At 47.6% G+C, this 26,696-nt stretch overlaps 1 protein-coding gene across 7 annotated transcripts in view; it reads right to left on the bottom strand.

The window, feature by feature from the left end:
* Positions 1 to 26,696, bottom strand: part of ACSBG1 (acyl-CoA synthetase bubblegum family member 1) — a 687,864-nt gene that overhangs the window by 38,634 nt on the left and 622,534 nt on the right. For 5 of the 7 annotated variants that reach the window (XM_085643721.1, XM_085643718.1, XM_085643716.1 and 2 more), the window contains exon 10: positions 7,820 to 8,056. In XM_085643721.1, coding sequence (XP_085499847.1) covers positions 7,820 to 8,056 — 237 coding nt within the window. The remainder of the gene's footprint in view (positions 1 to 7,819; positions 8,057 to 26,696) is intronic. The other 2 variants (XM_085643719.1, XM_085643717.1) reach the window with 1 other exon arrangement.

Below are 26,696 nucleotides of genomic sequence, written 5' to 3'. Positions count from 1 at the left end.
TCTCCTGTGCACGGGAGGTCCTCTGTCAGGTAGAGCTTTCGAGCAGTTTTCATTGCTGCCTGAAACGGATGAGTGCCAGGGGCATAACACAGGCCCCGCGCATCACCTGCAGTGTGGGGGAGGGCGGCCCGGGCTGCAGTGGGCCCCCTCTATACAGGACTTAGCCCCGAACTCTCCGTATTAATTCCAGAGCGGGCCCCTCCGTGTACTTTGCGGGGGGGCCCTTAAACTTTCGTCATGCCACTGATGAGTGCCGTCATTCATTCTGATCACCTTCTATCACACCGCTTATACTTGGAATGCTGGAGAAGGGGCGTAACAAAGGCCCCCGCAGCCCCTCCGGTGCGGGGGGCACCCAGGCTTACCCATACTGGAGGGGGCCCCCTCAGCCCCTACTGATGTGAGTGTGAAGGGTCCCTTCATCATATCTTGCAGGGGGCCCTTAAACTTTTGTCATGCCACTGATGAGTGCCGTCATTCATTCTGATCACCTTCTATCACACCGCTTATCCTTGGAATGCTGGAGAAGGGGCGTAACAAAGGCCCCCGCAGCCCCTCCGGTGCGGGGGGCACCCAGGCTTCCCCATACTGGAGGGGGCCCCCTCAGCCCCTACTGATGTGAGTGTGAAGGGTCCCTTCATCATATCTTGCAGGGGGCCCTTAAACTTTCGTCATGCCACTGATGAGTGCCGTCATTCATTCTGATCACCTTCTATCACACCGCTTATCCTTGGAATGCTGGAGAAGGGGCGTAACAAAGGCCCCCGCAGCCCCTGCGGTGCGGGGGGCACCCAGGCTTACCCATACTGGAGGGGGCCCCCTCAGCCCCTACTGATGTGAGTGTGAAGGGTCCCTTCATCATATCTTGCAGGGGGCCCTTAAACTTTCCTCATGCCACTGATGAGTGCCGTCATTCATTCTGATCACCTTCTATCACACCGCTTATCCTTGGAATGCTGGAGAAGGGGCGTAACAAAGGCCCCCGCAGCCCCTGCGGTGCGGGGGGCACCCAGGCTTACCCATACTGGAGGGGGCCCCCTCAGCCCCTACTGATGTGAGTGTGAAGGGTCCCTTTATCATATCTTGCAGGGGGGCCCTTAAACTTTCGTCATGCCACTGATGAGTGCCGTCATTCATTCTGATCACCTTCTATCACACCGCTTATCCTTGGAATGCTGGAGAAGGGGCGTAACAAAGGCCCCCGCAGCCCCTGCGGTGCGGGGGGCACCCAGGCTTACCCATACTGGAGGGGGCCCCCTCAGCCCCTACTGATGTGAGTGTGAAGGGTCCCTTCATCATATCTTGCAGGGGGGCCCTTAAACTTTCGTCATGCCACTGATGAGTGCCGTCATTCATTCTGATCACCTTCTATCACACCGCTTATCCTTGGAATGCTGGAGAAGGGGCGTAACAAAGGCCCCCACAGCCCCTGCGGTGCGGGGGGCACCCAGGCTTACCCATACTGGAGGGGGCCCCCTCAGCCCCTACTCATGTGAGTGTGAAGGGTCCCTTCATCATACCTTGCAGGGGGGCCCTTAAACTTTCCTCATGCCACTGATGAGTGCCGTCCTTCATTCTGATCACCTTCTATCACACCGCTTATCCTTGGAATGCTGGAGAAGGGGCGTAACAAAGGCCCCCGCAGCCCCTGCGGTGCGGGGGGCACCCAGGCTTACCCATACTGGAGGGGGCCCCCTCAGCCCCTACTCATGTGAGTGTGAAGCGTCCCTTCATCATACCTTGCAGGGGGGCCCTTAAACTTTCCTCATGCCACTGATGAGTGCCGTCCTTCATTCTGATCACCTTCTATCACACCGCTTATCCTTAGAATGCTGGAGAAGGGGCGTAACAAAGGCCCCCGCAGCTCCTGCGGTGCGGGGGGCACCCAGGCTTACCCATACTGGAGGGGGCCCCCTCAGCCCCTACTGATGTGAGTGTGAAGGGTCCCTTCATCATATCTTGCAGGGGGGCCCTTAAACTTTCGTCATGCCACTGATGAGTGCCGTCATTCATTCTGATCACCTTCTATCACACCGCTTATCCTTGGAATGCTGGAGAAGGGGCGTAACAAAGGCCCCCGCAGCCCCTGCGGTGCCGGGGGCACCCAGGCTTACCCATACTGGAGGGGGCCCCCTCAGCCCCTACTGATGTGAGTGGGAAGGGTCCCTTCATCATATCTTGCAGGGGGCCCTTAAACTTTCCTCATGCCACTGATGAGTGCCGTTATTCATTATGATCACCTTCTATCACACCGCTTATCCTTGGAATGCTGGAGAAGGGGCGTAACAAAGGCCCCCGCAGCCCCTGCGGTGCGGGGGGCACCCAGGCTTACCCATACTGGAGGGGGCCCCCTCAGCCCCTACTGATGTGAGTGTGAAGGGTCCCTTCATCATATCTTGCAGGGGGGCCCTTAAACTTTCGTCATGGCACTGATGAGTGCCGTCATTCATTCTGATCACCTTCTATCACACCGCTTATCCTTGGAATGCTGGAGAAGGGGCGTAACAAAGGCCCCGCAGCCCCTGCGGTGCGGGGGGCACCCAGGCTTACCCATACTGGAGGGGGCCCCCTCAGCCCCTACTCATGTGAGTGTGAAGGGTCCCTTCATCATACCTTGCAGGGGGGCCCTTAAACTTTCCTCATGCCACTGATGAGTGCCGTCCTTCATTCTGATCACCTTCTATCACACCGCTTATCCTTGGAATGCTGGAGAAAGGGCGTAACAAAGGCCCCCGCAGCTCCTGCGGTGCGGGGGGCACCCAGGCTTACCCATACTGGAGGGGGCCCCCTCAGCCCCTACTGATGTGAGTGTGAAGGGTCCCTTCATCATATCTTGCAGGGGGGCCCTTAAACTTTCGTCATGCCACTGATGAGTGCCGTCATTCATTCTGATCACCTTCTATCACACCGCTTATCCTTGGAATGCTGGAGAAGGGGCGTAACAAAGGCCCCCGCAGCCCCTGCGGTGCGGGGGGCACCCAGGCTTACCCATACTGGAGGGGGCCCCCTCAGCCCCTACTGATGTGAGTGTGAAGGGTCCCTTCATCATATCTTGCAGGGGGGCCCTTAAACTTTCGTCATGCCACTGATGAGTGCCGTCATTCATTCTGATCACCTTCTATCACACCGCTTATCCTTGGAATGCTGGAGAAGGGGCGTAACAAAGGCCCCCGCAGCCCCTGCGGTGCGGGGGGCACCCAGGCTTACCCATACTGGAGGGGGCCCCCTCAGCCCCTACTGATGTGAGTGTGAAGGGTCCCTTCATCATATCTTGCAGGGGGGCCCTTAAACTTTCCTCATGCCACTGATGAGTGCCGTCATTCATTCTGATCACCTTCTATCACACCGCTTATCCTTGGAATGCTGGAGAAGGGGCGTAACAAAGGCCCCCGCAGCCCCTGCGGTGCGGGGGGCACCCAGGCTTACCCATACTGGAGGGGGCCCCCTCAGCCCCTACTGATGTGAGTGTGAAGGGTCCCTTCATCATATCTTGCAGGGGGGCCCTTAAACTTTCGTCATGCCACTGATGAGTGCCGTCATTCATTCTGATCACCTTCTATCACACCGCTTATCCTTGGAATGCTGGAGAAGGGGCGTAACAAAGGCCCCCGCAGCCCCTGCGGTGCGGGGGGCACCCAAGCTTACCCATACTGGAGGGGGCCCCCTCAGCCCCTACTGATGTGAGTGTGAAGGGTCCCTTCATCATATCTTGCAGGGGGGCCCTTAAACTTTCGTCATGCCACTGAAGAGTGCCGTCATTCATTCTGATCACCTTCTATCACACCGCTTATCCTTGGAATGCTGGAGAAGGGGCGTAACAAAGGCCCCCGCAGCCCCTGCGGTGCGGGGGGCACCCAGGCTTACCCATACTGGAGGGGGCCCCCTCAGCCCCTACTCATGTGAGTGTGAAGGGTCCCTTCATCATACCTTGCAGGGGGGCCCTTAAACTTTCCTCATGCCACTGATGAGTGCCGTCCTTCATTCTGATCACCTTCTATCACACCGCTTATCCTTGGAATGCTGGAGAAGGGGCGTAACAAAGGCCCCCGCAGCCCCTGCGGTGCGGGGGGCACCCAGGCTTACCCATACTGGAGGGGGCCCCCTCAGCCCCTACTCATGTGAGTGTGAAGGGTCCCTTCATCATACCTTGCAGGGGGGCTCTTAAACTTTCCTCATGCCACTGATGAGTGCCGTCCTTCATTCTGATCACCTTCTATCACACCGCTTATCCTTGGAATGCTGGAGAAGGGGCGTAACAAAGGCCCCCGCAGCCCCTGCGGTGCGGGGGGCACCCAGGCTTACCCATACTGGAGGGGGCCCCCTCAGCCCCTACTCATGTGAGTGTGAAGGGTCCCTTCATCATACCTTGCAGGGGGGCCCTTAAACTTTCCTCATGCCACTGATGAGTGCCGTCCTTCATTCTGATCACCTTCTATCACACCGCTTATCCTTGGAATGCTGGAGAAGGGGCGTAACAAAGGCCCCGCAGCTCCTGCGGTGCGGGGGGCACCCAGGCTTACCCATACTGGAGGGGGCCCCCTCAGCCCCTACTGATGTGAGTGTGAAGGGTCCCTTCATCATATCTTGCAGGGGGGCCCTTAAACTTTCGTCATGCCACTGATGAGCGCCGTCATTCATTCTGATCACCTTCTATCACACCGCTTATCCTTGGAATGCTGGAGAAGGGGCGTAACAAAGACCCCGCAGCCCCTGAGGTGCGGGGGGCACCCAGGCTTACCCATACTGGAGGGGGCCCCCTCAGCCCCTACTGATATGAGTGTGAAGGGTCCCTTCATCATATCTTGCAGGGGGGCCCTTAAACTTTCGTCATGCCACTGATGAGTGCCGTCATTCATTCTGATCACCTTTTATCACACCGCTTATCCTTGGAATGCTGGAGAAGGGGCGTAACAAAGGCCCCTGCAGCCCCTGCGGTGCGGGGGGCACCCAGGCTTACCCATACTGGAGGGGGCCCCCTCAGCCCCTACTGATGTGAGTGTGAAGGGTCCCTTCATCATATCTTGCAGGGGGCCCTTAAACTTTCCTCATGCCACTGATGAGTGCCGTCATTCATTCTGATCACCTTCTATCACACCGCTTATCCTTGGAATGCTGGAGAAGGGGCGTAACAAAGGCCCCCGCAGCCCCTGCGGTGCGGGGGGCACCCAGGCTTACCCATACTGGAGGGGGCCCCCTCAGCCCCTACTGATGTGAGTGTGAAGGGTCCCTTCATCATATCTTGCAGGGGGCCCTTAAACTTTCGTCATGCCACTGATGAGTGCCGTCATTCATTCTGATCACCTTCTATCACACCGCTTATCCTTGGAATGCTGGAGAAGGGGCGTAACAAAGGCCCCCGCAGCCCCTGCGGTGCGGGAGGCACCCAGGCTTACCCATACTGGAGGGGGCCCCCTCAGCCCCTACTGATGCGAGTGTGAAGGGTCCCTTCATCATATCTTGCAGGGGGGCCCTTAAACTTTCGTCATGCCACTGATGAGTGCCGTCATTCATTCTGATCACCTTCTATCACACCGCTTATACTTGGAATGCTGGATAAGGGGCGTAACAAAGGCCCTCGCAGCCCCTGCGGTGCGGGGGCACCCAGGCTTACCCATACTGGAGGGGGCCCCCTCAGCCCCTACTGATGTGAGTGTGAAGTGTCCCTTCATCATATCTTGCAGGGGGGCCCTTAAACTTTCGTCATGCCACTGATGAGTGCCGTCATTCATTCTGATCACCTTCTATCACACCGCTTATACTTGGAATGCTGGATAAGGGGCGTAACAAAGGCCCTCGCAGCCCCTGCGGTGCGGGGCGCACCCAGGTTTACCCATACTGGAGGGGGCCCCCTCAGCCCCTACTGATGTGAGTGTGAAGGGTCCCTTCATCATATCTTGCAGGGGGGCCCTTAAACTTTTGTCATGCCACTGATGAGTGCCGTCATTCATTCTGATCACCTTCTATCACACCGCTTATCCTTGGAATGCTGGAGGAATCAGGTGTGTGCTCTTGTTACATTCAGGTGGGACGGCTCTAGCCTGCATACCCTGCCCTCGCACAGCCTATTTCTAGCCATTCTGCTGATGCTCAATGTTCCCTTCAACCAGTCAGCCATGTCTTGGAGCTGCGCTCCCAAATAGTATAAATATTCACAGCTACAAGGCCTCCTCTTATAGTTCTCCTACCTTCACTCAAAGTCATGTATCTGCCTCTGACCAATACTATAATGCTGCCACTTAAAGGCCTGTAGGGTCTACTTTACTTTTCAGATGTTTGCTCAACATAGCCTCATCTAGCCTTTTGGGTCATTGATTCACTGTGAACAGCAAGGACAGGGGGATAAACTGCGGTACACCTCTGTCTTGCAAACATGTCACAATTGGTAAATTAGGTGATAACCCTTCGCTCAGGGGAACTGCTGGATAGCGTAGTTTGCACATCATAAATCCACACACGCATATGTCTCTGTCTTGGACCCATCCAAATATTGCACATTTTATTTTCTTGACAGATAACTTCTTTTGAGGCCGAAGATAAACAAAGAAAAACATGAGAAACAAAAAGTGAAAAATGTTTGAAAAAGAATAGGGTTAATTTTAGGATTAGGAACCTGGTAAGAGAAAGTCCTTACGCTAGGATTAGGGTAGGTCCTAGGCTAGGGCAAAGGCTAGTGTTAGGGTTTAGGTAAGGACAGTAGCGGCCAGTGTATAGATACAGCAGAGGTTGTGGGGGGACAAATAGGGGTGGGGGAAGAGTGGACGGACAAGACAAAAAATAAATAAAAAAACACTTACCTGCATCGACACATTGCGTCTCTCTCTTCTGCAGGCACAGGCTCCCAGAGTGCACTGCGGCCAATCCTGACGCTACTTTCATTCTGCTAAAAGCAGCATCAGGATTGGCCTGAGCAACAAGGATTTGAGCTCTCAGTTATACTGGGAGCCTGTGCCTGCTCTCTCCAACCTGGTAACGCAGCTGGGTTGGAGAGAGCTTCAGTGCGCATGACGGTTTGGCCGACCTGAGATGGCCGGCCAAACCGTAATGCACACTGAAAACAGTGATCACCACTCCCCCTCAGTGCCTGTCATCCCCTAGCCCCTCCCCCAAGACTCAACGGTAGGAGAAAATAAAACGTTAATGAACATGGTTTATTATCGTTTCATTTTTCAAGTTTTGCAGCTGCTAGCGAAGGTGGGGGAGGTACGCCGCGGGGTATGGATTCATAGAAGATTGAGGTGTAGGTTATGAGATCGCCATAGGAAAATTATGTAAGTGGGAGTACAGTTAATGATTGAGCTCAGAGGTGGGCAAAATGTTAGGATTTGGGACAGGGTAAGGTAAAACTCTTAATTAAGTTGCGAGTTAGGTAGTCAGTAGCCTCTGGAAACGGATAGGAACTTGAGTAGGTTTAAAGTCCTTCTTTTCTGAGTAGTAAATTTAGGGAGTCTGGTTCTAAAGTAATTCCTTGCTTGGGGTATCATCCCTTCTTTGCCGTCTCCTGTGATTAAGTACGCTAGATCGGGCAAGAGATCCTTCCACCGCTGGGGCTCCGGCGAACAACTAACTTTTCAATTTTTAGAAAAACGTTGAAAGCCCTCTAATGGTATCTGTGATCCTTCTTCACTTCTGCAGAGACATAAACCTCTGTATTAGAAGACTCTATGGGTAGCGGCACGACCCCCTCTGGCTAGGCTTGAGATTTGCTCACCATAAATTACCAATAAGAATAAAATTGAACAGAATCCTCTGGGACCAATAAGAATCAGTGTTTTAGTATGTTGATGCTTGTTTAATCACCTGCCTTGGATGTGTGACTTACCTTCGGAGTCTGTGAACCTGGGGGCCGGACATGCAGTGCGGGCCGGTGGTCTCGCTCATCCCATATGCTTCATACAGAGTGATGTTGAGCCCCAGGAAGAATTCCAGTGTCTCCACTGCAAGTGGCGCAGCCCCGCTAAAGTGCTTCTCACATTGTTCGAAGCCTAAGGCGCTACGGATCTTCGAAAGCACCAAGTAATCCGCCACAGTGGGTAGGAACGGCTTCAGATCACCTCTGCTGGGAAAGGAAACCACAATTCATTCTTTCGGATTTGAGACTCAAATTTCCACACATTAATTTACATATTGGAAGGACTTGGCGTAAATTGTGATGCAGAGTTGATGATGTTTTGGGGTGATCTTTATATTGCACTCCTGAAGCCAAACCTTGGAAATACAAATAGCTATCCGAGATATATATAGTTTGTTACCACTATGTACACAAAGGTACTATAACGGACATCACAAACTATTTATCTATATAAAGATTCAACTACAATGACTATATACTAGAAATATTTTGTTTGAGTACAACTTCCTAACTTCAAGGCCTTCTGAGCGTAAAATGACACCTATTTGGGGTCACATCATGAAATTTGGGGTTTACCAAATTGTTCAATTACAAGCTGGGAGGGACCTCATCGGACTTGAAAATGTGTGCACTTTTCCAGGAGTTCACTTATTTTGTCTAACAAATCACAACAGTGTATATAAACTATGTAGACCTAATGCATGAAAATGACTCCTGAAACAGAAGGCAGGCTGGTAATGAACACACCCTGGAGTTGGGAAATACATTTGGTTGTTTGTAAAGGTGTTTGCTGTTGTACAACACTCATTTCTATTGTTCTATTACATTTTTCAAAGACAGGCGGTACACTCTCTAGCACACAGGATCCTAGGGTTACAGAGCACTGAGCACGACAACCACACGTAATCCAGCTTAGAGAGGAGGGCCAATAAGAGGCCCTGTGGAAAAGTCATATTTCAGGCCTGAGAAATACGTAGGGACATCTCAAGACTCCATTCCAAAAAGAGGTGAAGGCAAAGACGAGAAGAAAAAGCGGTCAGGTACCTGCAATGAACTATCAATTAAAGTGAGTGCTCTGGGGATGCTGTCGGAGTGCAGGGGATCTCAGTGGAGCTGGGTGGGCTATGTCATAGGTGTGGCAGGGCATTCTAGGCCAGTGGGAGTAAGGTAAGTTGAGAGGATGCACAGCAGGTTGGTGGATCTAACGTTATGCAGCAGGGCACTTTAATAGCACACAGGCAAAAGCCATGCTCAGATCACTATGGAAAGGACAAGGGACATGCAGTGTCGACAGAAGCCACCCATGCACGTAAGAGCGGTGGGGCGGTGGAGCCATGTAGGGGGGGATTTTACAGACGACCACAAGGGAAAATTAAATAAGTATAAAATGTTTCCTCGTCTGTCGAAATCCCCCCTCACCCGGCCCCACCGCTCTTACCTGCACAGGCTACGGACGAGTGTGGAGTCCCTTATCTCAGTGCTCATCCGATAACAAGGATGAAAATACACAGGTAGAGGTTACAGACCTGGTGGGGATGGTCCAGGAGTATTTTGCATGACAGCGAGGACAGTATCTGAAGCGTGTCCGTTCCATCAGAGTCGAGGCATTGTAGAAAAGTGAAGGACGTGAGACAGGCCCTGAAGGGCGAGCACTACAAGAGACCGAGCAACCAGAGAGTTGCTTGGAGCAATGGAGCCCAGAAGTCGACCCAAGGTGGTAGTTCAAGGAACGGGAACGGAAAAAAATACAGACGGAAGAAGAGGAACTGTCAAGTCTAAGTAGAGCACCAATGGTGTTGATCTGGAGCACATGTCCGAGCCTAACGGCTTAAGGATAACTTTTTAATATTGGAGTCAATGCCCATGCGCGTTACCAACAAGAGGAGGAGTCACAATACCTTGTGACTCAAAAGATTTCTTCAAAGAAAAACAACTTGCAAACACCCTGGCCCAACACTAGATCGCAGAAGTATGCAGGGCATGCGTCTCTACAGCCACACATGCCTTAAACATGTTTGACATTGCTTAACCACTGCATGAAAAGGTATTCCTGCATTCCACATGTTATTTTTTGCAGTAGGGTCGTGTTTCACCTTTTCTTTTGCAGGTCCCTGTCTGTATCTAACCTAGCCTGAAGATCCTAAGTCATACAAACTCCTGCAGAGGCATCTTGCTATATCCTAGAGTCATTAAACAACAAAGCGGACGATGCACACCCCTCCAAGGCTACCCATTCCAACAGAGGGTCAGTGGCCAGTCACAGGAGGCTTCTCCGCCCTACATGCCATTCAAAGCTCCAACCATCTTCACATCGATAATCCCCATACTTATGTTCAATGTAGAGAGAGCCATCAGCAGAAGTGGCAAGGGTGAAAAGCAGATGCTAGCAGGGAAGTCTTAAGCATAAATGAAGAACCTGCAAGAAGGATCACGGGAGAAGGAAGTCATAAATGTTATTGTGTGAAGAGTCTATGCCTAAGACAACCTGATACGTGCAAGGTGGAGAGCATGCAATAGTCACGTCTGCAGTGCGACCATGTGAGCAACTGCAAGTGAACACTTATCCATTATTTTCAAATTTGCCCAGACTTTGTTATAATTGTTTACACTGTTGATAGTGGGGCAGAAGGTGATTGGCTGTGGTTGGTTTTAATGGTTCTGTGATGATACTCCATTGTGTTGGATTTCTTTCCTATGGCTTAATGTTGGTGTTACAGAAGTTTGGGTTGGATCATGGATGTGGAATTAGAGCAAAGTACACGGAGATCTTTCCGAGAGATGGTGAGCACACTACAGACCAGGAACAAGAAAGTTCCACATCTTGGAGGAGATGCTTGAAAACAATATTGACTCAATATTTACTATCTTTTAAGTTGTATAATAATTAAGCAGGCATGAGGTGTGGTAGACAGAAGTATATTGAAAGATGGTAATATACCAGCCCACATGCCGCTGCCACCGACACCATCAACAACATAGAATACAACTGCAATACGGAGATTCCAAACATAGTCGTGATTTTCCAGAATGAGCGAGCAAAGAGAAAAGAAGAACCAGAACTCAGACAGCCAATGTAGCAGTCATGAAAACAACATACACTAGACGAAGCAGCCTGCTGCACGCCTTACTCCTTTAGATGATACAGCAAACACAGACATCCAATATACATACAAATAGCCACATCTTTCCATGCCTTAATCCCTAAATATAAACAACTTCCCACTACACCTGTTGGTATTACATTGATTTCTCATAATACACTACTCTCTGCGTGTCCCAAATCTGAATCCCCAACAAACTCCTCTTGTTGCTTCACATTCACCATCACTACATCTACTGCTCTTGTGGAACCCAAGCCCAGGGTCCAAGTCATCAAAATAAAAACAGTCAGGTGAACTCACATCAAATACAGTTCACAGCATTCATTATTGAATATTGATGCATTCAAGATTGTACACTCCACCATCGAGCAGCACATACAAATCACCCACTTTTATTCCACAAACATATACACAATCTTATCATTCACAAATCAATTTGTATTTCTCTCTGTTTATTTTGGATATGTTTCTTTTTATTTATACCCTTTTCAACATAACTCTGCACAATCCCAAAGATGGTTACCTACCATGCAGTAACTATAATTTGGCAACAGATGTGATTAAATGAGGCATGGCAGGATTAATCAAAAATTGTTGATCACAAGGCCACTTTCGATAGCAGCTCAGGTACCTAATCATATTGACTCCTCAACCATCCTGCTCAACCTCTGTACCTGACAAGCAGCTGCTGGAGTAACACACCTCTGAAACCACCTGCACCTGGTCCAACAAGATGCCTTCTCTATCAAAGATATGTTCTAGACCACACCAGTCGCAATGTTATCTGCCATCCACGATTCTGACCACTTTGATAAATAATCCTCTCGGCGAAAGGCAGAATTAGTACACTTTGCAAACCAGCATTTAAAGCAAATTTCTACCAAAGACTAGTTGGCAGAGTAACAGGATGGCCTGACCGACATGTTACTCTAAGCACTCTCCCAACATTCGTGTTAAACGCTTTCCATCTCGCCATTCCTGGAAGATTACCAATAAATAGCCATCACTCGCCTTCCTGTGGCTGAAATTTCCAAATAACCGTCATGGGTACACCACACGTCTGGAATTAAAAAGGTTTCCCTCAATCGTATTAACTAAATTATGAAACTGCGAGGTTGTCACTAGACCAAAAGAGGTGTATTTTTGTAAGTGAGATTAATCTGAAGCAGTGAGGTCATTCCCAAGATTTGGAGTATCCGCTGACCAGCCGTGAACTTTTGTTGTATGACCTCTTTGACTATAATGAGCCTAGGTTCCTCACTACCAGTGGCGCACCCAACAGCAAAGAGCTGCGGGGAGCACCAATCCCACTGTTTCAGACAAGAGTGTCTCGGAAGGTTAAAGGTAGAGATTGCACCCTGTCATTGCCCCCCCAAAACCAGAAGTATGAACTTGCTCGGCTTTGAAAGTAGGAATTGGGAGTCAGTTTTGTTGTAGAGCTTTCCTTTGAACCTTTGTTATCTCAGTGATAAAGGGAATCAACTGCACCTCTCTCTTCTTCAAAGAATCCTTCTAATCCCCAACCAGACCACCAGTTGGCGCAAGATCAGACCACCGCAATATAGTGTCCACCAGGTACACAAAAAGATGAATGTCAGAATGCAAATGCTCTAACAACCACAGATGCATACTCTGAGTCTGAAGAGATAAGACCATAAAACCCAACGAGCTCTACACAGGCTCCAATATATTCAAGGATCAAGTACTATGCATCGTCCACCAGTCGCGGCCGGCATGATTGCGGGTGGGGGGATGGTCGCCCGGGAATGGGTCACACAGGGAGAGGGAGGGTAATTAAAAATAAATAAATAAATTGAAACTTACCTCAGCCTCCAGTCCTGCGTCGCGTCTCCTCTCTCTGTGCCGCCGACTTACAGGAAGCAGGCAGCCTCCCTCTCCTCCCCAAAGCCAATCACATTGTGATTGGCTAGGATGCTGACCCCCCATAGGCGTCTATGGGGAGGCCATTTTCTCTATGTAGGCTGCATGCAGCCTATGTAGAGGAAATGCAGAGTTCGTATGACTGGTTTTGTCGGCCCTGAGTTCAACCAAACAGTCAGTGCACTCAGAGTGGGCAAGCCACTCCTCCCCTGGACTCCTGAAGGACCACCCACCCACCAGCCCCCAACCAGGCATACACTTCTGCTTTCTTGCAGTGCGAGAAGCAGAAGCATAAAATGGTATTCAAAATACCATTTTATGTTTCTTTTTCTCGCACTGCGAGAAAGCAGTGGGGCGACGCTCCTCCGCCCATGTGGAGGAGCCGCCCATGTCGTCCACAAGGCCTTCTAAGACCTGAAATACCTACAAAGACTGATGCGGCAATACATGCCAGGACCGTGAGAGATGCATCGGCGCATCTTATTACCAAAAAGAACCTGCCTCCAGTACAAACCATCCTCAGACTTCAGGGCGCTAAATGTAAATGTAAATGTAAACTTATAGAGCGCACTGTCACCAGACGGACACCTTGCGGTGTCGCCTTTTGCGGTTTCCTGGCGCTGATACTCATACCGCTGTGGAACCCATCCTGGCTTTCCCTGTGAAGTGTCTACTCCTGGGCACCCCCAGGGTGAAGCCAGGCATCCTTAGCGCTGTTGGGGCCGGTGTGGAGGCTAAGCAAGCTATTGCCCAGAGTTGCAGCGTGGGGCCCGTGATTAGAATAGGCACCGAGACGAGAATAGACAGGTCTGAGGAAATTGAGCCCGAGCCCCGCTGAGGCAGGAATCGAACCCTGGTTCCTGGCCAGAACTCTGCTTCAGGGTCTGCCGCTCTAACCATTGACCAACACTCCTCCGCTAAACTGGGGAATGGTCTGAACCAATGTCTGAGGGTAGAGAAGGGTAGAGAAGAACTACTAGTGTTTCAGGAAGGGCCTGAAAACCAACCCATTCTGGATAGCATTGAGTTGAGCATCCTGTATGTGGGTGCTGCAATCAACAATTTTAGCCCCCAACACCGACTCGACTTAGCTGCTTTACTTCTAGACTATGGGCCTCATTTAGAGTTTGGCGGACCTGACAGCATGTTCCAGTCATAGGCTCGCACATGTCCCATGTCCCTTGCCCTTATAGACAAGTTGTTATGAAGCATAGCCTACCCTACCTGGGACCTACTCCTGGGTGGTAATTGTTAATCTACAAACCAAAGATGGCTTCCTCTAATGGAAACTATGCCACCTGCTCAGACCTGAGTCACAAAGACGCTGTGTAAGATTCTTGGAGTGTTTGAGATAATTTAACCCCACGATGATCTCATTCAAGAATGGTCTTTTACTGCAATCATCTTCTTCTGAAACGTTCTGACATAATAACAAGTTCTTTCTGTGAGTTCCTCTTGATAGTAATAATTATGCTTTGTTACCTTCATCTATTCCTGGAAACCTACAAGTTCAAGTCATAAAGCCCAGAACCAACTTTTTTTGTGCTGTGACACGTTTTATGAATATGGGCATGATGCCAAGATTCGGTGTCCTGAAATGCTGAGCATCCGCTGACCAACAGTGAAGTTTTACTGTATGACCTGTTGCGCTAAAATTAGTCTAGGTCCCTAACTAGCCGTGGCACACCCAACAGCAAACAACTGGCGGCTGCAACCATCACACAGTTTCAGACAAGATTGGACGGAGAGTTTGAAGTGCGAGATCGCCCGCATTTGATTGGCAACCCAACCTAGAAGCATCACCTACCACTGCTTTGAAAATAAGAACAAGAGTGTCAGTTTTGATGCAGGGCTTTCCTTTGCGCCTCAGGGTAACTCGGTGGAAGACTGTGAGGATTAGCATGGTACAGGTTAGACTGGAGCTCTATAGCGTGGATGTTGTGTTATCGTCTGTGTGTCAGGTGCACGTGTGTGGAGGCTATCCTTCATGTATTTTGAATCAAGCAAGCAGCATCCCAGCCATTTTGGAAAAGCAAACCCCTTTGAGATGGTCTGTTGGCCGTCTACAGAGTTTCAATATATCAATAGTTGGAGGTCACGCTTCAAGAGTGGTAACTTTGAGAATGATTCGCTCTCCTGATGGGAGCTCATGTTAATGTGCGTAGTGTAGGCGAGTTCCCGCGTGTTGCACATGTGAGAAAGTATGAATCAGTCAGCAAATATTTATGAGAACTGCCAGTTGCCTGCTTTTCTTGTCAACAGATTCTGCATCTGTGGTCTTACCCATCAGCATTAACATTGGTTCTCTGTCAGTCAACTGGTTGACCCTAAGGTGGCAACTTTTGCTATTTTGGTTTATTGATTGGGAGATTGAGGTACTGCATCAGAGTCACTGTATATCCACAAACAGTGGTGACCACATTCTTTATTTTTGATGTTGGTTGTATTTTATTATTGTAATGAAGTATATTTGTTGTGGTGAATTCATGTTGTAAGACATTTCTCATTCTTAGGTTGTTCATGGTTACAGTGAGTAGTTTAATTGCTTTAGTCTGTTTTGTAGAAGGATGTTGTTAAATTAAGCTTGTGATATAGCTGGAAGATAGTTGTAGCCCAACGAGCACCAAGATATTTACAGCTGACTGATGTCATGTGATGTAAGTGAACTCACGCTTGAGACTCTCATGGAGGAGGCGGGTGAATGATAAGGTAATCACGCTTTTCATTGGTTAAAGCTCTGCTTTCATATTCTTCCACACCAGATTCTGATGTCTTCTTCTCAGTCTGCTGCCACACTGCTGAAACATGCTTGGAGAGGGGTGGGGGCAACTACCAGTTGACTAAAAACAAACAGCTGTGCAGCAGCACTTAGCCTAATGCATCCACTGCTTTGCGATTACTGTAGGTCTATACCCAGAATTCTTCTTCCGGGTTAGAGGCTGCGTCACTCTTTGCTCTTCCCGCTGCAGCCTCAATCCTTGTCATGGGCTGCTGTGCCCACTGTTGTTTGTGTTGCTAAGCGCGGCCTACAGGTATAAATGCTGCGCTTAGCTGAAGTAAATAGACGCCGACACATGTACTAGTGTAAATGACCAAGAGGTCAAATACGGGCCTCGGGTCCTTTTATTGACTACCCCGTCACTTCATGGCCAATACCACTTGGGTCATGCATGGCGGGTTCCTTTGCTTTTCCTCCCCTCACTCCTTTGTGAGCTGGGACATTCCAACACAACTCCCAGCGCCATTGTGCCCGTCCTGAAGTGCTGCCACCTCTCCCTTTCACCGTTTCCGTGAGCTAGGTTGCTGCACTGCAGGTGAGGCCTAGAACGCTTGGAATATTCCACAGAGCACTGACTGACCCATGGCAGCCATGCCGATGCGAATGAATGGAAGTTACCAACAGAACTGTTGGTTTGATTATGAGCTGTATGGGAGAACACCACATATCAGTGTGGTTTTCCCCACGCATGTTTCCCAAGATCCGCTCGGAAGAGGAAAATAAGGGAAACGTGGGAATCAGTATGCAAAAAAACTGTTACCACAATTATTCCCCATTCCTTCGGGTACGCTTGTAATGGTGGGTTAAAGACCACAACCTAGAATAAATGCACCTCGTGCTACTGAGAATTCCATTGTAGGTATTATGACATTAAGATTTCCGAGGGGCCCTTCTTTAGGGCCCGATTAAGAGTTTGGTGGTGTGGGAGCGGACAGCCTCGCCAAACCCATGTGCCCACCGCACGTCAGAAAACAAGTTTCCTTGTCCCATGGCGTTGCCTCTGAAAATGGGCACCACAATGGGAACAGCAAAAAAAGTTCTTGCACGGAACTGAGGTGCATACCCTCGAGGGGGCACATGTTGTGTCCCCCTGCCTGCATCACATGCAAATAGGCAACAGGGGGCCTGTAGGGCCACCTTTGTTTCAGGACTCCCAGCCTTTTTATGGAGGAAAGACCACCATGACACCTCTGGCGGTCCTGAAACTCGTAATATGCATGGCGGCACCACCAGCATACACTGAGACCCTAACCGCCGAGCCACTGCCTGGGAAAGGTACTTCACTGGCAGCTGCAGCAGTGCAATGGTGGTCCAATTGCCAAAGTTGTGATATGGTGATCAGACCGCTGGTGCGGCGGTGGTTGGACCGCCACTGCCGGGCCATCAGTCACAAGTCTGGCGGTCTGCCAGATTCGTAATTAGGCCCTAGACTGGTTCGACTGGCTGCACCAGTTTTATTTGATCTGGCAAAGGAATATCTTCAGAATGACGTAGAAGATAGTTTTACAAGAAGAATCCACACTTCCTTCCCCTGCTCACTTTGAGGGCTGTTTGCAGGAGAGGTTACAGATCCACTATCTGTTGCACACATTTTGCTGACAGATTTACTTCCCTCTAGGGTGTGGGAACAACAGTTGTTACTTATGGGTCGCTCTTCTGGGGGAAGATATTCTTAGATACATTCCGATAAGAACTGTAACGGGGCAGAGATTTAAAAAGCCATGGTCATACCATTACTTACTGGTACTCTTCATCACAGAGTCCTGATATTTCTAGTCACGTAGCCGCCTCTGCATGTTTTTGTTTAGGCTGGTTATTTCTTTGACATGTGCTCCAGGAAATTTCTATGAGCAATTAAGCATTACATATCCGCGAAGTTTCATGCAAAGGTTTGATTCTCTTTTCGAACTGGGTGAATGGTCTCTGAAGGTATAAGTGCATGGTTATTATCATTCGATACAGCATAAGATAATTCCAGTGGCGGTTCTTGCGTTGGGGCGGTGGGGCGTTGCCCCACTTAATTATTTGTTGTACATTTCGAGCGCGCCGCTTTAAATTATTAATACAATTTCAACTTTCAAAGTTGAAATTGTATTAATAATTTAAAGCGGCGCGCTCGCATCACTCGCGGCGTCACGTGACAACGACTCGGACTCAGTGTCCGTCAGGCAGGAGGCAGCATTGATTTTCATGATGAGCGCGCGGCCGCGTGCAATGTGCGTGTGGTGGCGTGCGCGTGTTGGGTTTGGCCGGCTGCCTTTTCTCGGCCAGGAACCCAGCGTGCGCATAGTGGCTGTGCTACAGCAAGCACAAGGTGACGGGGGGGGTGGCAAAAACAGCAGATCCCAGTAGGAGCAAAATGAGCGGCGAGTTTGCCTGCTCACGCCATGACGCCAGTCCTACGACAGCAGCATCTGTGTCCGGATTGGCTGCTGCTGCAGCCGAGGGGTATGACCAGTTTTGAGTTACGAAGTTGTTGGAGTTCAGTTGGCACCGCAATCCGCAGGGGTGGGAGGGCCCGCCCAGCGCCTAACGTAGCAATGGCCAATCAGTGTAATGGTTTATTATTAAGCCATGCAACTGATTGGCCATTGACAGTCCTTGTGCCGTTGCTGGGCAAATCGGCCACCTTCCCTCTCTCAGTCTCTCAGTAGTCGAGAGTAGCCTGGCCAGCAGCAGTGACAGTCACAGCCACCATCAAAGTTAATCACGACGTGGAGCAGTTTCGTGGAAAACGAGGAATTAATTAAGGTACTTAAATAGAAGACATAGTTAATTAAACATGGCCGCAGAGCACAGCTGGGGTATTTTACACATCAACAACAAGTGAACGTTTCTATTCTGTTAAATAAAGGGCGAAAGAAAAGTCTGAAAATATTGACTTCACCGGCCAGCCACTTACACATCCATGCACATTTACTATAAAAATCGAATGCTGGAAACGAAAAAACATAAGAGATTAAAGTAGCTCCACCACCGGCCTTTCTTCCTCGAAGCACTTACCAGTGCACCAACCATGTTCCACTGAGCTTACATCTCAGTGTGTGCAGCGCCTCTGCTGTGGAGTGTGGGAGTATGGGGTTTATGGTGTTTTACGGGCCGAATGCCTCGAGGAAGGGGGGGGGGGGGGAGTAGTCTGCTGTGACCCTAAGGAGCAGGAGCTGGTGACAAGAGAGAAAGTTATGGGTAAAGTGTGGCTGTGGGGCGCAGGCCCTGCCTGAAGTTCAGGGCACTTCAGCCTGTTGTTCTTGCTTCAGCCAGACTCGCCCGAGCAGAACACGCAGGCCGGCGTGACCACAGCTCTTCCAGTCATTCCACTTGTGAAAAAGAAGCTATGATCACCTTCCTAAGTAACATCCCAGGAGCAGATCTTTGTAAAGCTGCTACTTTCATTCACTCTTTCATTCAATCCCAGCAAGATGCACTTGCCGTCCAAATGTACTTAAAATACTGTTTCATTGGCTCCCAAACTACTGTTAAAGATTAAGAAACGGCTTTTTAAAGTTTGTGCACAGCATGTCATCTACAGCAGCACATGCTGAAAGCGGGAAACATTACTGCCCCTGTTTTTGCTAGCATGTATACAATCCAACTACCGATCAGTCGCTGTTATTGTGGTGGTCTTGTTTTACATAATCTAATTCTCTTGGTGTCTGCACATTGGGAGTAAAGCTATACTGTTTGCTATTCGCTATACTGCGTCCTAAAACGACAGACTGTAGCCACCCTTCGGCTGTTTGATAGTAGTGTTGTTAGTTGATTTTGCATCACTACAAATGTGAATTTGTGGTTGCTAGTGATTTGTGATGCTGTGCTGTGTATGACACTTCTATTACAAGAGGCAGCTTTACTTCCAAGTTTAAGTAATAGTCAAGCGTTTTTTTTTATGTTTAGAGTCACTGTAAGATTATTTTAAGCAAAGCAGTACCTTAGTGTGAAATTAATATCAAAATGTGCTTTCCTATTTCATCCTGAAAAATAATGATTTGAGTATTGCCTCTTCGAAAGATATTTTGATCTTTCTGTTTTTTGGTAGTGTTCACATTTCCACTGCCAGAAAGAGTGTTAAATCTCAGAGGTGCTGTGGAGAAATTGAACCTAGCCCGTGCAGATTTTGTTTTTGGGGATTAATGGGCACATTTCCCTTCTTTTTCTGTGGTATCCTTATTTATGACCATGTGCTGTTCTAATCAGAAGCATACAAACACTGTACTCCTTCTCGTAATCACTCACATTGTCTGTACATCTATATCTCTAAGGCCACGAATAACTCTGAAAGAATTGCATATCCAGAAATTAGACCTCTTGCAAATATTGTTCTTGGCACTACTTGACTGTTTGTGGGAATCGCATGTATCATAAAGCCAGCTATTTGATAATGTACTAAATTTAGATTTTGGTCTCTTAATTTGCGGTGCGTTTAAAAAACGGGATGGATCTAAAGAGAAGGTGCCTTACTATGCAGTAGGTCAGGAGAAGAGCAGCACGCACTCAGCATGCCTTAGGGAAGAAGCAGCGCGTGGCACCTCCGTGCAGAAACATCGCCCGGCGCATCTCACTTCTTCAGAGCAGGCACCTGCCGTGTCTCTTGGCAGCACAGGCTACTAGGCCAGGTCCTCGTGTAGCGCACCGAAGCCCCCCCTTCAGATAGCGTGCATCCCCGAGTCACCGGTGCTGAGGCAGCCCAGCTGTGCCATGTCGAATCAGAGGTGGGAAACAGCCCTGCCTTGGCCTCTGTGGCCCCTCCATTTCCGGACATCAGGCTGCAGACAGCTCTTTTTGGAGCACCCAGATGTGTGGGCCAGGGAGACACTGGCTCTGCACTACCACTGCCAGATTGACAAAATATCTTTCTGTAGCTTAAGGTTGGTGAAATAACATTTTCCCTACGGTAGCCACGTGAGAGATAATGATGATGCTCTTTCACTGGCAGCAGCAAGCCGAGATTGCTGGTGCAGAATAAAAATAATAATATGGGTTTGTCATATAATGCTTAATAGCAGAGGGGGAGCCCTATCTAACCACTGTGACAGGTGTTGCAGGCTGAGATGTGGGGGAGTGGCTATAGGTTGGCGTAGTGCTGGTCCAAGCTGATTACGACCAGCACTAGGTCTGCTTGAAGGAGTTGAGCAGCTTACACAGCAGATCTCTTGCTTACCACTGCAGAGTGACATTGCAGGTGGCATCCATCGGCAACAGCAGGGTAGTAACCAGCAGGTCTGCCATGGTCAGGCTAAGGATCAGTATGCAGATTTGCAATTTACGGGGCTTCCTCTGGATACTACATAGCACTGCAGTATGACTGGAATCTGTGGCCAGGAAGAAGCAGCAAGTGATGGCCATGCAGGTTTTGGAAGCAGAAGTGAAGGTTGACAGACATGGTGCATGGTTTGTGTAAGCGAGCGCAGGCTAACACTTGACATGATGGTCTCTTAAACAATTTGGGATAAAGTGCTGCATAGACTGCTGTTTCTCAAAAAACACACACCTTGATATATTTCAAGAGATGGGCCAGATACATCTTTTGCTGCACAGTAGTGCTTTGCTATTCGAATGTGATAATTTGTTTATCTACATGTGGCAAATGTTAGTACCTAACATGTTATATCTTTTTGTTTAGATTTCGTGGGGGATGAAAGCCACATGCGTTTAAACCGCATTACACATTGGTATTTAAAGTAATCTAAGGGAGTATTCTTCAGAGGGGATAACGTACTGAAAGGGCTGGTGTGTGGTGGTCACTGGCGAGATGTGAAATGTTGTGCCTTTCCATTGTCACTTTTGTACTCCCAGGTGTGGCCAGTGATTATCTTGCATAATATATGGTACTGATTACAAAAATGGCAAAAAGGACCCCTTAACCCTCCTTGTGGTGGTCGGGCACACTCTCTAGGCTCGCTCGCCACCAGGCAGTCACCCCAAACTTTTACGCCCCGCCACTTTCAAATGTCACCAGCCACCACTGATTCTCTTAAAACGTTTGCCCGCAAAAGTGCCGAAGTCCTGTTTTCAATATCAGTTTTTGAATGTTTTTAAAAGCTGTTGTTTGCCTATCTAGCCAGCAGATGTCGCACTTTCTCTTCTAACTCAGAAACCGACTTCGTTTCATCTTGTTAAATTACATCAGAGCAGTACTGGAGCAACAGTTTTCATACATTCAAGGGGAGCAGAATCTTCTGGATGTGGGAAAAGAAGAAGCACATTTGGCACTGACAAAAAGTTTTGCACAAACTACCTCAAATTGTCAAAAAAAGAGCTCAGCACTTGGGGGAAAAGGCAGTTAGGGGTGTATATATATATATATATATATATATATATATATATATATATATATATATATATATAATATATATATATATATATATATATATTTCTCCTTTGTCCCCACCGGGATTCCTCGCGCACTCACGAGACCAGAGGCAGGTGTGCAGTGAGTCAATTTTCTTTTTATTTCAATTTCAGCAAGCCAATGCTCCAAATAAACAACTCTACGCGTTTCGGTTTCCCTGAAACCTTGCTCACGAGTTCTAACAGTTTTCAAACTGCATTTTTTTCTCTTTATAGACAAACAATGAAAAACAAAAAACACCCATGTGATACATCGTGTCACTTCCTGTGCTATCCAACTAGGCATTATGGTACATGTAGTTTGTTATGATGCTTCTGTAATATGGGTCATATTATAATCTCATGATCTCAATACAATTACGGAATTGATCCATAGCAATCTATCCACTCATTAATACAATTGCAAGACGAAAACGACATTGTCATTCCAATATTTTTAGGCAATGCCTGATTGTTAAAAAATAATGATACCGCCCTCCAGTGAGTTACCAATTCTATCTGACTCGAGTTAACGAAATATTCGAACCAAATATGTTTCAACCCTCTAGTGGGTCTGTCAATCAGGAATGGAGATATATGTCGATAAGTGAACACACATATTCCTAAACATCTAGTATGACATTCGCGCCCTCTAGTTGGCCTTCATCTCCTATGGAAAAAGGATCTTTTTAAATTGCGCTTATTATACTGTTTCATATTTTCCCTGCTATGTATGAATTTGCTCATTGTACCATTATGTCTTACAGGAAGATTTGTTACAGGATAACTTCAATTACAACCCTATATTTAGGACATAAAAAGGGTGTGAAGCGGGAATCTAGTAACAACTGTGCTATAGAAAAACAAAATGTGTATATACGGGGACAAACAATAACGGCTCTGCTGGGCATTTTGCATAAGTCTAATTATGGAGCATATTTTCAAACAGTTCATAGGTGATAATGGAGTTCCTCATCCTGGTTCAAGCCATCCGGCATCAGTGTTCGAAAATTAAGAATGTGGCGTGATTCCTTCTGTCTTAGGATCCTTTCACGATCCCCACCTCTGGGGTGTATTCCTACTGTCTCCAACGCATAAAATTTTAACTGTTTCCAGTCTCCACCATGCTCCTTCTCCATATGTTTGGCTACCGCGTTGCTTCGATCTGAGTTAATAGTAGCTCGCACGTGCTCTAAAATGCGTTTTTTCAATTCGCATTTTGTGCTGCCGATGTATTTCAAAGCACATGGGCATTCCATGACATATATTGCAAATTGGCTTTTGCAGTTGATTAGTTGGTCAATCCTCCACATCCGTTTGTTAGCCATCCTCACCTCCTTCTTGTTTTGAGCGATCAGACAGACCTTGCAGCTAGTGCATTTAAAAAATCCTTTCGGCTTCAGCCATATATCCGATTTCTTTTGATACTGAAAGTGACAAAATCAGGCTTATAACAACATACAGCACTGAAAACCTCCAACTGATGAAAATACTGCGCAAGAATTGGCATGTATTACATATGGACCCCACAGTATCCAAAATAGTGGGAGATCATCCGAACATCACCTACAGACGAGCCAAAAATTTACGAGATCAACTAATGCATAGTCACTTTCAGTATCAAAAGAAATCGGATATATGGCTGAAGCCGAAAGGATTTTTTAAATGCACTAGCTGCAAGGTCTGTCTGATCGCTCAAAACAAGAAGGAGGTGAGGATGGCTAACAAACGGATGTGGAGGATTGACCAACTAATCAACTGCAAAAGCCAATTTGCAATATATGTCATGGAATGCCCATGTGCTTTGAAATACATCGGCAGCACAAAATGCGAATTGAAAAAACGCATTTTAGAGCACGTGCGAGCTACTATTAACTCAGATCGAAGCAACGCGGTAGCCAAACATATGGAGAAGGAGCATGGTGGAGACTGGAAACAGTTAAAATTTTATGCGTTGGAGACAGTAGGAATACACCCCAGAGGTGGGGATCGTGAAAGGATCCTAAGACAGAAGGAATCACGCCACATTCTTAATTTTCGAACACTGATGCCGGATGGCTTGAACCAGGATGAGGAACTCCATTATCACCTATGAACTGTTTGAAAATATGCTCCATAATTAGACTTATGCAAAATGCCCAGCAGAGCCGTTATTGTTTGTCCCCGTATATACACATTTTGTTTTTCTATAGCACAGTTGTTACTAGATTCCCGCTTCACACCCTTTTTATGTCCTAAATATAGGGTTGTAATTGAAGTTATCCTGTAACAAATCTTCCTGTAAGACATAATGGTACAATGAGCAAATTCATACATAGCAGGGAAAATATGAAACAGTATAATAAGCGCAATTTAAAAAGATCCTTTTTCCATAGGAGATGAAGGCCAACTAGAGGGCGCGAATGTCATACTAGATGTTTAGGAATATGTGTGTTCACTTATCGACATATATCTCCATTCCTGATTGACAGACCCACTAGAGGGTTGAAACATATTTGGTTCGAATATTTCGTTAACTCGAGTCAGATAGAATTGGTAACTCACTGGAGGGCGGTATCATTATTTTTTAACAATCAGGCATTGCCTAAAAATATTGGAATGACAATGTCGTTTTCGTCTTGCAATTGTATTAATGAGTGGATAGATTGCTATGGATCAATTCCGTAATTGTATTGAGATCATGAGATTATAATATGACCCATATTACAGAAGCATCATAACAAACTACATGTACCATAATGCCTAGTTGGATAGCACAGGAAGTGACACGATGTATCACATGGGTGTTTTTTGTTTTTCATTGTTTGTCTATAAAGAGAAAAAAATGCAGTTTGAAAACTGTTAGAACTCGTGAGCAAGGTTTCAGGGAAACCGAAACGCGTAGAGTTGTTTATTTGGAGCATTGGCTTGCTGAAATTGAAATAAAAAGAAAATTGACTCACTGCACACCTGCCTCTGGTCTCGTGAGTGCGCGAGGAATCCCGGTGGGGACAAAGGAGAAATACGTAACGACTTGGCTCTGTCGTACCTTGAACGCACCGCCTAACGAGCGCCCAGGAACCTGAAAGCGGGCCGCTTTTGGAAACATATATATATATATATATATATATATATATATATATATATATATATATATATATATATATATATATATATATATATATATATATATATATATATATATATATATATATATATATATTATCAAACAAAGTGCCCAAGAGCTTTAGAGGAGCACTCGACGGCTCACCTCCCATCCGGGACTTTTGGTCAACTTGCCTCAAAGTTCTGGTTCATTCCGTTAGCCTGACGCGTTTCGAGGTAAAACCTCTTTTTCAAAGGCTGCTTGCTGTAAACCTCGTTTTCAAAGGCTGATGGCTGTCATGAAAAAGGCGCGGTGAGTGCTCTGTTTAAATAGTATGCTTTTATTGGTTTGTTGGCCCCCTCGTGGGCATCACTGAGTGTTGTTGTTATCATAAAGCATTATGGGACATGTGGTCCCTCGAGCCTGCAATTATATCCCTGAGTGGGTCCCAAGCGCCAAATTCAGTATTTTACAGGTATTTACAAGTCCTTAAGTAGGTTTGATGCGAGTTGCTCCCATTTGGTTCACCGTGCTGGCAGATTGCGGAAAAGTTCCTCATCACAGCCTCTCTTTCATCACGAGATGGTGCTCCTCTCACGGCAGGGCTGCCGTGTGCAAATTTTATCAAACAAAGTGCCCAAGAGCTTTAGAGGAGCACTCGACGGCTCACCTCCCATCCGGGACTTTTGGTCAACTTGCCTCAAAGTTCTGGTTCATTCCGTTAGCCTGACGCGTTTCGAGGTAAAACCTCTTTTTCAAAGGCTGCTTGCTGTAAACCTCGTTTTCAAAGGCTGATGGCTGTCATGAAAAAGGCGCGGTGAGTGCTCTGTTTAAATAGTATGCTTTTATTGGTTTGTTGGCCCCCTCGTGGGCATCACTGAGTGTTGTTGTTATCATAAAGCATTATGGGACATGTGGTCCCTCGAGCCTGCAATTATATCCCTGAGTGGGTCCCAAGCGCCAAATTCAGTATTTTACAGCTATTTACAAGTCCTTAAGTAGGTTTGATGCGAGTTGCTCCCATTTGGTTCACCGTGCTGGCAGATTGCGGAAAAGTTCCTCATCACAGCCTCTCTTTCATCACGAGATGGTGCTCCTCTCACGGCAGGGCTGCCGTGTGCAAATTTTATCAAACAAAGTGCCCAAGAGCTTTAGAGGAGCACTCGACGGCTCACCTCCCATCCGGGACTTTTGGTCAACTTGCCTCAAAGTTCTGGTTCATTCCGTTAGCCTGACGCGTTTCGAGGTAAAACCTCTTTTTCAAAGGCTGCTTGCTGTAAACCTCGTTTTCAAAGGCTGATGGCTGTCATGAAAAAGGCGCGGTGAGTGCTCTGTTTAAATAGTATGCTTTTATTGGTTTGTTGGCCCCCTCGTGGGCATCACTGAGTGTTGTTGTTATCATAAAGCATTATGGGACATGTGGTCCCTCGAGCCTGCAATTATATCCCTGAGTGGGTCCCAAGCGCCAAATTCAGTATTTTACAGCTATTTACAAGCACTCACCGCGCCTTTTTCATGACAGCCATCAGCCTTTGAAAACGAGGTTATAATATATATATATATATATATATATATATATATTCCAACCAAATCCGACTTCATATAAAAATCAGACACCGACACTGGAGATGCTTTCTGTCATCCGGCTTGGATATTTATTCTTCACGTAACGCG

Source organism: Triturus cristatus, chromosome 3_1 (genome assembly GCF_964204655.1).
Source record: "Triturus cristatus chromosome 3_1, aTriCri1.1, whole genome shotgun sequence".
NCBI classification, from domain to species: domain Eukaryota; kingdom Metazoa; phylum Chordata; class Amphibia; order Caudata; family Salamandridae; genus Triturus; species Triturus cristatus.
Note: the sequence above shows the minus strand (reverse complement) of the source record. Positions and strands in the feature narration are given on the sequence as shown.